General features: G+C 48.4%; 1 protein-coding gene across 2 annotated transcripts in view; it reads left to right on the plus strand.

Moving 5' to 3' along the window:
• The window catches only part of LOC102447528 (peroxidasin homolog), a 90,501-nt gene that overhangs the window by 42,933 nt on the left and 35,088 nt on the right, over window positions 1–12,480 (plus strand). For both annotated transcript variants that reach the window (XM_075901030.1, XM_075901031.1), the window contains exons 5-7: window positions 1,856–1,927; window positions 4,563–4,634; window positions 11,819–11,988. In XM_075901030.1, coding sequence (XP_075757145.1) covers window positions 1,856–1,927; window positions 4,563–4,634; window positions 11,819–11,988 — 314 coding nt within the window. The remainder of the gene's footprint in view (window positions 1–1,855; window positions 1,928–4,562; window positions 4,635–11,818; window positions 11,989–12,480) is intronic.

Below are 12,480 nucleotides of genomic sequence, written 5' to 3' on the forward strand. Positions count from 1 at the left end.
TTTAGTGGTGCCAAGAAATAAGCCCAGAATGAATGTTATGGAAGGAGCTGATTTGCTCCTATTTAGCCCAGAGCAAATTGCTCCTGCTCCATCCAACCATCTCCATTAGGGAAAGACCTTCCTCGGTGACATGTGAGGCCGGGTGGTCCCCACTTCTGCCAGTTTGACAGGTTTAAACCAGCTTCAGTAGTGGATTCTGTGTAGCTTGAGGTCTTTCAGCCATGACTGGAGGCCTTCAGTAGCTCAGCCACAGGTGAGGGGTCCGTGACAGGAGCGGATAAGGGAGAGTCTCCGGCCTACCACGTGCAGGAGGTCAGACTAGGGGATCACGTTAATCCTTTCCGGCCTCAAAGTCTATGAGACAGCTATGCTGACTGTGGTGGGGTGCATAAACCCCTCGCTTTGGGCTGGAGTAGCTGCAAGGCATGCTGGGAATAGAGGAAGAGTTAAAAAAGTGGAAGTGCCACCCAGTAGGAGGCAGCAAAGGAAGACGAGCAGGCTGTTAAGCTTCCCAGCTCTCCAGAAGCTGCGTGATAGCGAGTGGAACCTCTGCCCTCGCAAGCGGGGAGCACGGATCCCCCTGAGCTAAAAGGGGGACGAGACTGTGTCCTGTAACTTGCACTGGAGGCCCCCCCCCATCCAGGGCCCCTTCGAGGAACGAGGCCGATATCCTGGCTCCCCCTGCCCCCAGCTTTTCTTTTGTCTTTGACTTTTTTGTTTAACTTCGTTTGGGGTTGTTGGCTCGTTTTACCTGCGCTCTCCCAAAGGGGAGAAATAGCCAGAGAGTTTCAGCGGGAGGGCTAAGCGCCCACTGCCATAAAACCAGCCTTTTCCTAGGCAGGCTGGACGTAGGCGAGCACACTTTCCAAGTAACATCCCTAGGGGGCGCTCTGATGACCACAGATCCTTGACCCTGACCTTGTGTCTTTGGTGTGTTGCGGGGAGGGGTCCCTGTGTTACGCTACTTCTCTCCTTCCCTCTGCTTCCAAAGGAGCCACCCCTTAAGATTCCAGGGAATTCTGGAGGGAGCAGGATGAAGGTGGGTGATCCCGTTGCAGCCACTAGCTCTGAAGAATGAAAAGCTTAGTCCAGGTTAATAGGGACTCCTTGTGAAATGATGGTACAGTCAGTTGTAGGTGGAGGTGTTTCTAGGACTAAGGGGATCATAAGAACGGCCATACCGGGTCAGACCAAATGTCCATCTAGCTCAGTATCCTGTCTTTTAACAGTGGCCAATGCCAGGTGCCCCAGAGGGAGTGAACAGAACAGGGAATCATCAAGTGATCCCTCCCCTGTCATCCATTCCCAGCTTCTGACAAACAGAGGCTAGGGACACCGTTCCTACTCATCCTGGCCAATAACCTTTAATGGATCTATCCTCCGTGAATTTATCTAGTTCTGTTTTGAACCCTGTTAAAATCCTGGTCTTCACCACATCCTCTGGCAAGGAGTTCCACAGGTTGACTGTGCGCTGCATGAAGAAAAACTCCCTTTTCTTTGTTTTAAACCTGCTACCTATTCATTTCATTTTGGTGACCCCCTAGTGCTTTGAAAGAGAGCTTTGAAAGTCTGGCCTGTGGGTTTTTTTCCTATCAATAAACCGGAAGAGTTTACAGCTGGCAAATGTTTCTTGGAAGGGATAGCGAGGGCTTGGTTTCCCACTCTGGGCTGGTTTTGCATCTGTGAATTGCAGCTGCCAATGTGATGCCTGTCTTCTGGAAATCTGCACTGGACTGTGCATTGGCTTATTGACCGGGGGACATGTGTCTAGAACATCTCTCCAGCTGTGAGCTGTTGTCCAGTCTCGCAAGTCAGGTTTTATAACACCATCCTTTGTGCTTTTCTTTTGTGCCAGTTACCTTCATTTCAACCACCTGGAAACCTTGGGGCCGGAAACCTTTAGTGACCTGCCCAAACTGGAAAGACTGTAAGTAAAAAGGAAAGGGGACATCCTTACTCTTGACTTCTTATCTGGTGGCCCATTGGAAGAGACTCCATCTTGGGTGATGGGCAGGAAGGTTTCTGGAGCTTTAGTTTCAGGATCAGATTTCTTCTGCTTCATTGCCATGGAGCAAAGCCCGTCCTCTAAAATTAAGGGAGACCTGGAAATGAGTTTTCTCAGATCACGAGACTTTAGGTACTTGCAAAGCAGAAAGGTTGGTGAACATGAGGGGCTTTTCCCAGGATGAATTCTGTGCATCCTGACCTATGTGATCAAGGCTGGATTATGAAAGGGGACTTAGGGGCTGCAGCCCCAGGCTAAAGGGGACCCCCTGCTTAGCCTGGGACCCTAGGATGCAGCCACTAAAATCATGGCATATTGTGATGGGGGGAGAGGGGAAGCGACTCTGCATGCTGCCTTTCCCCTTCTCTGCACTATGGCTGGAGCCATGTGTGTTCCTTCTAATGGCACTCACCTGCAGGCTCCACCCCTGCCGCTCCCATTGGCTAGGATTCTCAGCCAATGGACGCAGTAGGAGGCGGTGGATGCAAAGGCAGGGCCATACAGAGCCACCTGTTCCCTCCCCCAGGGTCTGTGCCTGGTAAGCGCTTCAATCCTCTGCCCCCTCCCATACCCTTGCTCCCACCCAGACCCTGCATCGGAATCCCCACACTGATCCTGCACCCTACATCCAGCCCTACCCTGCACCCTCACCTCCAGCATGCTCCTGCACCCTAACTTCTGCCCAGACCCTCACCACCACCTTGTTCCTGAATCCTACATCTCATCCAGACCCCACACACCCCCTCCCACATTCTACCTCCTGGCCAGACCATATCCTCAGTCAACTCCTGACCCTACTTCCCACCTAGATGCTGTACTCCATGCATTCCTGCACCCTACATGCCACACAGACCCTACACCCTCACCTCTCTCCCCGGCAGCCCCCTCCTGAACATTGTGAACATTGAACCCTTCGTATATGGCCCCACCCCAGAGCCAAGGGGGGCCCACAAAATCAACTAGTCCCAACTCCCCAGAAGCATTAATCCAGCCTTGCTCTTGGGCAGTTTCCATGAGAAAATCTAGTCAGAGAAACAGATAACAAGAAAAATGTGTGTAGTGCCCTAGAATGGCTAAAGCTTTTTTGTCCTGCTCTCCAGTATTGCGTAAAGGAACAGCATCGCAGCCAAAACACAGTCAAGTGGATGTTCACACGCCACATTTAGTTCAACAAGCCCTCTCGGCATTGGCATACAACGTGCTTTATGTCCACTAGAAAGGAGCCCTGGGAAGGAGCCAGGATTCAAACATCCCCGACTTGAGGATAATCAGGACTCAGATCAAGACGTTCTAGTTGATTCTTAAAAAACAAAAACCCTGGATCTAAAGTGCAGGGAATTTAAAACTGTGAATGTAAGTTTCAGCTCCAAATTGTGAGGCCTGGCTGAACTCCAGGGTACCCACGCCCACGACTCACATGCTTGCCTGCCTGTGTTTTCCTTTCTTGTTCCATTGTTTAATAGTGTTTGTCAATTTTCCTTTGTTCGGAAGTTTTGCTATGGCTGCAGACCCCGCCCCCTCTAGTAAACATAAACTAAGAACGTAAGAACGGCCATATTGGTCCATCTAGCCCAGTATCCTGTCTGCCGACAGTGGCCAATACCAGATGCCCCAGAGGGAGGGAACACAACCTCCCCTGTCACCCATTTCCAGACAAACAGAGGCTAGGAACACCATTCCTGCCTATTCTGGCTAATAGCCATTGATGGATCTAACCTCCATGAATCTATCTAGCTCATTTTTTAACCATGTGAAAGTCCTAGCCTTCACCACATCCTCTGGCAAGGAGTTCCACAGGTTGACTGTGCACGGAGTGAAGAAAAACTTCCTTTTATTTGTTTTAAATGATTCCACCTTGCTTCCCGCTCAGTCATACCAGTGTAAGTAACTTCCTGTTCTTCTGAGAAGAACATGTCAAATATGTCTCCAAACTTGGAATGGAGAGTTTTGCTTTGGTTTTATCTAGTGATAGGCTAAGGAGCTGGAGATGGATCTGTACTAGATTTAGGATGGGTTTTAGGTCACATTGATTCTAAAATCAGATGTGGGTTTGGTTTTTTGAGGTCACTGGGCTAACGTAAGAAGTTCTCATGAAATGTCTGCCTCCTTGAGTTGACACCTTATCCGTATGGCTGCTCTTGCAAAATTTCAGCCGCATCTGAATCCATGCACCTAACAGATCCCATCTGGTTTTGGATCTCACCCAGAACCAAATTTCTAGGGTTAGATCCAAACCTATATATTCAACTCTTCCTCTCAGCAGAATTTGAAGTGGTTTTGATTTAAGAATCTGATTTGGGGGCTTCTTTATTTCAAATCCTGAGTCACCATTTCCAGCATTTGATGTCCCATATTGCATTGTGTTCACTAGTAAATTACCACTATCCCAATAGCTCCTAGAGAGTATCAAACTATCATGCACACACAAATTCTGCCTATCGGCAAGGTTCTGGTGAGCAATCTTAACATTTAAACTAAGTCTCAGCTCAGGATGTTGTTATCTATATCATGTAGAACTCTATGTAACACTTTGGCACTCTTCATATCCCCATGGCAGATTCTTGCACAACAACAAAATTTCCAGAATTCAGCCAGGAACTTTCTTTCAACTGGAATCCCTCAAACGGCTGTAAGTAGACACCGTACCTGCTAAGAAGAATGGTTTTGTTTTTTATCATGTGGCTAGGACTTAGAGGCCAGTCTGACTGGGTACAAATTCCAATTAATGTAGCTCTGGGGCAACAGTTTTGTCTGTTGGTAGCCAGACACGAGGGAAGACTTAACCATTTAGTGCAGGGGGTGGGATCATCTGGATTCTACATATGGCCCACGTGCAGGGTTGACAGAATCTGCTGGTTTCTGTCCACGTAGGTTTTTTCCTTCCGGTATTTCTAATGTGCCACATACATAAAGCCAGAGCCCATGAAGGGAGGTGCGTGCTGAGTGCACACAACATTGTGAGAGCCAGGCACTCCCTTTGCAGCCAATCAAAGTGCTGCTACGGTTCAATCAGCACAGCCTGCAAATTCTAGGTACGCAGGCGCAATTAGCAAAACTGCCCTATCCCAGGAGGCTGGTTACAACCATTGAGTGGCTGACTGAGATAAAGAAGGGCCACTCATGCAGCCCAATCACTAGCCTCGGTTGCCCAGTGCTGGGTTAGTGAGATCTTCACTTTGGTGACTGAATTTGCTCTTGGACCTTCTGCACAATGATGCAGCTGAGGGGTTTCTCTTAGGCTGTGTCTAGACTACATGCCTCTGTCGGCAGAGGCATGTAGATTAGGGTTGTAGGCAAAGGCAAATGAAGCCGCGATTTAAATGATCGCGGCTTCATTTACATTTACATGGCTGCCGCGCTGAGCCGACAAACAGCTGATCAGCTGTTTGTCGGCTCGCCACTAGTCTGGACGTTCCCCCTGTCGACATCAAAGCCCTTTGTTGGCGGCCCCGTTATTCCTCGTGGAATGAGGTTTACCGGGGCTGCCGACAAAGGGCTTTGATGTCGACAGGGGGAACGTCCAGACTAGCGGTGAGCCGACAAACAGCTGATCAGCTGTTTGTCGGCTCAGCACGGCAGCCATGTAAATGTAAATGAAGCCACAATCATTTAAATTGCGGCTTCATTTACCTTTGCTGAACAAACAAATCTACATGCCTCTGCCGACAGAGGCATGTAGTGTAGACGTACCCTTAGGGTTCCGCTCTGGGAAATGCTCAGCCCCATTCACTCCCGAAGCATGGCTGAGCCCTTAGAACCTCATCCAAAGCCCAATGAAGTCAATGAAATGACTCTGCTTGTTAGCCATCCTGGATTCCTTTTGACCAGCATATGGAACCCACGCACCTAGACTATGGCTACTCTGCCATTTTTTGGCGGAAGAGGATATGTAAATGGTGCTCTCGTTTGCATGTCATCTTCCGATTCTTTTTGCAGACGAGAAAAAAACAAACCCTTTTTTCAGAAGATCCCTTATTCCTCAAAAATCGAGGTTTACAGAATCTTGCGAAAAAGGGGTTTTTTCCAACATCTGTCCCCATCTAATCTAAAAACAAATTTTGAAATCACAAAATTCTAAATGAAACAAAATTTCCATCATCTGCATAGCTCTAGGAGAAATATCAATTTTTTTTTTCATGGAGTGAGAAGTTTGGACAAATTTAGATTTGAAAATGCCCAAATGAAATATGTGGGTATTTCCAGTCAAAATGAAAGGCTTCAACTTTCATTTTCATAGAATCATAGAATACTATGACTGGAAGGGACCTTGAGAGGTCATCGAGTCCAGTCCCCTGCCCTCACAGTAGGACCAAATACTGTCTAGACCATCCCTGATAGACATTTCATAGAATCATAGAATCATAGAATAATAGGACTGGAAGGGACCTCGAGAGGTCATCGAGTCCAGCCCCCCGCCCTCAAGGCAGGATCAAGCTCCGTCTACACCATCCCTGACAGATGTCTATCTAACCTGTTCTTAAATATCTCCAGAGAGGGAGATTCCACCACCTCCCTTGGCAATTTATTCCAATATTTGACCACCCTGACAGTTAGGAATTTTTTCCTAATGTCCAATCTAAACCTCCCCTGCTGCACTTTAAGCCCATTACTCCTTGTCCTGTCCTCAGAAACCAAGAGGAACAAATTTTCGCCTTCCTCCTTGTGACACCCTTTTAGATATTTGAAAACCGCTATCATGTCCCCCCTTAATCTTCTTTTTTCCAAACTAAACAAGCCCAGTTCATGAAGCCTGGCTTCATAGGTCATGTTCTCTAGACCTTTAATCATTCTTGTCGCTCTTCTCTGTACCCTTTCCAATTTCTCCACATCTTTCTTGAAATGTGGCGCCCAGAACTGGACACAGTACTCCAGCTGAGGCCTAACTAGTGCAGAATAGAGCGGCAGAATGACTTCACGAGTTTTGCTTACAACACACCTGTTGATACAACCTAGAATCATATTTGCTTTTTTTGCAACAGCATCACACTGTTGACTCATATTCAACTTGTGGTCCACTATGACCCCTAGATCCCTTTCCGCCATGCTCCTTCCTAGACAGTCGCTTCCCATCTTGTATGTATGGAACTGATTGTTCCTTCCTAAGTGGAGCACTTTGCATTTCTCTTTATTAAACCTCATCCTGTTTACCTCTGACCATTTCTCTAACTTGCTAAGGTCATTTTGAATTATGTCCCTATCCTCCAAAGAAGTCGCAACCCCACCCAGTTTGGTATCATCTGCAAACTTAATAAGAGTACTCTCTATCCCAATATCTACATCATTGATGAAGATATTGAACAGTACGGGTCCCAAAACAGACCCTTGAGGAACTCCACTTGTTATCCCTTTCCAGCAGGATTTAGAACCGTTAACAACAACTCTCTGACTACGGTTATCCAGCCAATTATGCACCCACCTTATCGTGGCCCTATCTAAGTTATATTTGCCTAGTTTATCAATAAGAATATCATGCGAGACCGTATCAAATGCCTTACTAAAGTCTAGGTATATGACATCCACCGCTTCTCCCTTATCCACAAGGCTCGTTATCTTATCAAAGAAAGCTATCAGATTAGTTTGGCATGACTTGTTCTTCACAAACCCATGCTGGCTATTCCCTATCACTTTATTACTTTCCAAGTGTTTGCATACGATTTCCTTAATTACCTGCTCCATTATCTTCCCTGGGACAGACGTTAAACTGACCGGTCTATAATTTCCTGGGTTGTTCTTATTCCCCTTTTTATAGATGGGCACAATATTTGCCCTTTTCCAGTCTTCTGGAATCTCCCCTGTCTGCCATGATTTTTCAAAGATCATAGCTAAAGGCTCAGATACCTCCTCTATCAGCTCCTTGAGTATCCTGGGATGCATTTCATCAGGACCTGGTGACTTGCTGACATCTAACTTTCCTAAGTGATTTTTAACTTGTTCTTTGTGTATCCTATCTTCTAAACTTACCCTCTCTCTGCTTGTATTCACTACGTTAGGCACACCTCCAGACTTCTCGGTGAAGACCGAAACAAAGAAGTCATTGAGCATCTCCGCCATTTCCAAGTTCCCTGTTACTGCTTCTCCCTCCTCGCTAAGCAGTGGGCCTACCCTGTCCTTGGTCTTCCTCTTGCTTTTAATGTATTTATAAAAGGTCTTCTTGTTTCCCTTTATGCCTGTAGCTAGTTTGATCTCATTTTGTGCCTTTGCCTTTCTAATCTTGCCCCTGCATTCCCGTGTTGCTTGCCTATATTCATCCTTTGTTAGTTGTCCTAGTTTCCATTTTTTATATGACTCCTTTTTTATTTTGAGATCATGCAAGATCTCCTTGTTAAGCCAAGCTGGTCTTTTGCCATATTTTCTATCTTTCCTACACAGCGGAATTGTTTGCTTTTGGGCCCTTAACAACGTCCCTTTGAAATACTTCCAACTCTCCTCAGTTGTTTTTCCCTTCAGACTTGCTTCCCATGGGACCTTACCTACAAGTTCTCTGAGCTTATCAAAATCTGCCTTCCTGAAATCCATAACCTCAATTATGCTGGTCTCCCTTCTACCTTTCCTTAAGATCATGAACTCTATTATTTCGTGATCACTGTCCCCTATACTGTCTTCCACTTTCAAGTTCTCAACTAGTTCCTCCCTATTTGTTAAAACCAAATCCAGAACAGCTTCTCCTCTGGTAGCTTTTTCAACCTTCTGAAACAGAAAGTTGTCTCCAATGCAGTCCAGAAACTTATTGGATAGCCTGTGCCTCGCTGTGTTAGTTTCCCAACATATGTCTGGATAGTTGAAGTCCCCCATCACCACCAAATCTTGGGCTTTGGATAGTTTTGTTAATTGTTTAAAAAAGGCCTCATCCATCTCTTCCACCTGGCTAGGTGGCCTGTAGTAGACTCCTAGCATGATATCACCCTCGTTTTTTACCCCTTTTAGCTTAACCCAGAGACTCTCTACACAGCTATCTCCTACGTTCATCTCCACTTCAGTCCAAGTGTGTACATTTTTAATATACAAGGCAACCCCTCCTCCCTTTTTTCCCTGTCTGTCCTTCCTGAGCAAGCCGTACCCTTCCATACCAACATTCCAATCATGCGTCCCATCCCACCAGGTTTCTGTAATACCAATGATATCATAGTTGTATTTATTGGTTAGCAATTCCAGTTCTTCCTGCTTATTACCCATACTTCTCGCATTTGTATATAGGCATCTAAGATACTGATTTGATCTTGCCTCCCTGTTGTGCCCTGACCCTCCTTTCTCCTTGCCATTATAGGCCGTAGTCCCCCCCATTTCCAACCCATCTCCCAGTCCCGCACATTCAGCACTTACCTGTGGGCTTTGCTCACCTGCCCCCGACAAACCTAGTTTAAAGCCCTCCTCACAAGGTTAGCCAGTCTGTGTCCAAACAAGGCCTTCCCGCTCCTGGAAAGGTGAACTCCATCTCCGCCAAGCAGTCCTTCCTGGAAGAGCACCCCGTGATCAAGGAAGCCGAATCCCTCCTGGCGACACCATCGTCGCAGCCAGGCATTCACCTCCAGGATGCACCTCTCTCTGCCCGGGCCCCTACCTTTGACAGGAAGGATAGAAGAGAATACCACCTGCGCTCCAAACTCCTTCACCCGTACTCCCAAAGCCCTGTAGTCACACTTGATCCGCTCAGTGTCACACCTGGCACTGCTCATTTATCTAACCTGCTCTTAAATATCTCCACAGATGGGGATTCCACAACCTCCCTGGACAATTTATTCCAGTGTTTAACCAGCCTGACAGTTAGGAACTTTTTCCTAATGTCCAACCTAAACCTCCCCTGCTGCAGTTTAAGCCCATTGCTTCTTGTTCTATTCTCAGAGGCCAAGATGAACAAGTTTTCTCCCTCCTCCTCATGACAACTTTTTAGATACCTGAAAACTGCTATCATGTCCCCCCTCAATCTTCTCTTTTCTAAACTAAACAAACCCAATTCTTTCAGCCTTCCTTCATAGGCCATGTTCTCTAGACCCGTGGTCCCCAACCCGGTTCCCGCGGGCGCCATGGCGCCTGCCGGGCTCTTTACATGCGCCCGCGGAGCAATCTGGGCTGGCAGGTGCCAGCCCCGGGCGCATGGCCGGTCCCGGGGGCACCGCGCGTACCCTTGCCGGCTCTGGCGCCGGCTTTGGCCCCACCCCCGGGGGCGCCACCCCGGCCCCGGCCCCAGCCCCGGCCCCGGCCTTGGCCCCGCGGCGCTTACGGGGGGAGCGCCGGCCCCGGGCGCGCGGCGCTTGCCAGGGGGCGCCTTCCCCGGGCACGGGGCTATGGGGGGGGCCCCGGCCCTGTGGCTGTGGGGGGCCCCGCCCTCGGGCATGCGGCTAGGGGGGCAGCCCCCGGGCGGGCAAGTGTCCCCGCCCTCTGGCGCCTGGCGGGCGAACGGCCACGCCCCCTGGCGCCCGCCAACCTGAAAAGGTTGGGGACCACTGCTCTAGACCTTTAATCATTCTTGTTGCTCTTCTCTGGGCCCTCTCCAATTTCTCCACATCTTTCTTGAAATGTGATGCCCAGAACTGGACACAATACTCCAGTTGAGGCCTAACCAGTGCAGAGTAGAGTGGAAGAATGACTTCTCGTGTCTTGTTCACAACACACTTGTTAATGCCTCCCAGAATCATGTTTGGTTTTTTTGCAACAGTGTCACGCTGTTGACTCGCATTTAGCTTGTGGTCCAAGATCTCTTTCTGCTGTACTCCTTCCCAGACAGTCAGTTTCAGAGTTTGTTTGTTGAATATTTTGTTTGTTGAATATTTTGTTTCAGGTCACTTCAACATTAAAGTGTATTTCCCAAGGGTTGTACATTGCCTCCTGGGACCTGTAGTTTAATTTGCTTGATGAACCAACCAAGGATGTTAAGAGGCGGGTAAATGGGTAATCGTGTAGTTGATACAATTTGTATCAACCACGCAATTAGTCGATAAGGGAAGGAGCTCAGAAGGAGCTACCCCTGCTGCAGATCTGCAGTTTAAATGTAGTAAGAGCCAGGTGCACAATCAGCCCGGATCCTGCTACATTTAAACTGCCAAGCTGCTGCAGGGGTAGCTCCTGGACCCAGCGTGAGCTAGGACTGAGCCGGGCTTGCTCAGTCCTGGCTCACACTAGGTCCAGCAGCCCCTGTCCATGGGGAGGGAGTTCCTGTGGAGAGCTGGGATCCCCCATGAACAGGGGCTGCTGCAGAGCAGCCTGAGTTTGAGGCCAGCCCAGGCCACCGCGGACAGGGACTGCTGCAAGAACAGCCTCCCCTACTCCCCACACTGCTGCCTTTGATCGAGGAAGCAGCATGAGGGAGGGCAATCTGCACGGCGGTGACGGTGCTGGGGGGAGCCAGCTTTAAAGCCATCTTCCCCCACCACTGGCTCCTGCTTCCCCCTCCTCTTGCTGCCTCTGATATAGAGGCAGCAAGGGGGCGGGGAATGCGAGTAGTCGACTTGACTACCCAATAAGCCTAGTCTTATTGGGTAGTCAATTAACTGATTACTCTTTTACATCCCTAGACCCTACCTCCCCTATGGGTCAAGCACCCTAGCTGGACTACATCTCCCATGATGCACCACACTATTTGGTTAGAGGGGACACTGGTTTGCATCATGGGAGATGGAGTCTGGTCAGGGAGCCCAGCCCATAGGACAGAGTCCTGGTGTCCTTTCTGAGGAAGGGAGCAGAAGCGCTGATCATTTGAGGGCCAGATTTCCAAAAGAGTTGAGCACTCAACAGCTGCCATTTTAGGTGCTCATTGCATAGGAGCTTTCTATGCTGAGAACGTCTGAAAATAACTTTTCTTTGATCTCTGTCTCGTAGACGGCTGGACTCCAATGCCTTGCTCTGTGACTGTGACTTGATGTGGCTGGCCGAACTGCTGAAGAAATACTCCGAACAGGGCAATATTCAGACAGCCGCCACCTGTGAGAACCCAAGGGAACTGCAGGGCCGGTCCGTCACCAGCTTGACCACCCAAGAATTTAATTGTGGTGAGCATGTTGATATTGTTGATATTGTTAGTGTGATTCACCTAGGGAATCTCAGAGGGTATAAACCAGTAAAGGACTTCACCCAACCACTCCCCCCTTATGGCCCTGCTTTGCATCCCCTTCCACTACTGAAACAAGAGGTGACTAATCACCTACGTGATCAACATAATGCCCTGGGAGTTGATAGCACATCTAGAATTTACACCCAAGATCCTTCTGGCTCCGACTTCTTTTCTCAAGCCCTTAACAACACTGCCTATTTCGGTGAATTTTCAGCACCCGTGCTGCAAGCAGGAAGACAGAGGCTAGGTCTGTCCGCTTCTCAGGTGATTAGACTGTACTCTTGCACTAAAAGAGTGCTTCCACCACAGTCGGTTTTTAAGGCCGTCAGCGGAGGCTTCCATAATCTTAGCGGACTACTCTGTCATAGGTGCCGTACCAACGAAGTTATTCGATTTATAGCATGATTGCTCCATCAGGGCCCATCTCTTT

This window comes from Pelodiscus sinensis, chromosome 18, assembly GCF_049634645.1.
Source record: "Pelodiscus sinensis isolate JC-2024 chromosome 18, ASM4963464v1, whole genome shotgun sequence".
Taxonomy (NCBI): Eukaryota; Metazoa; Chordata; order Testudines; family Trionychidae; genus Pelodiscus; species Pelodiscus sinensis.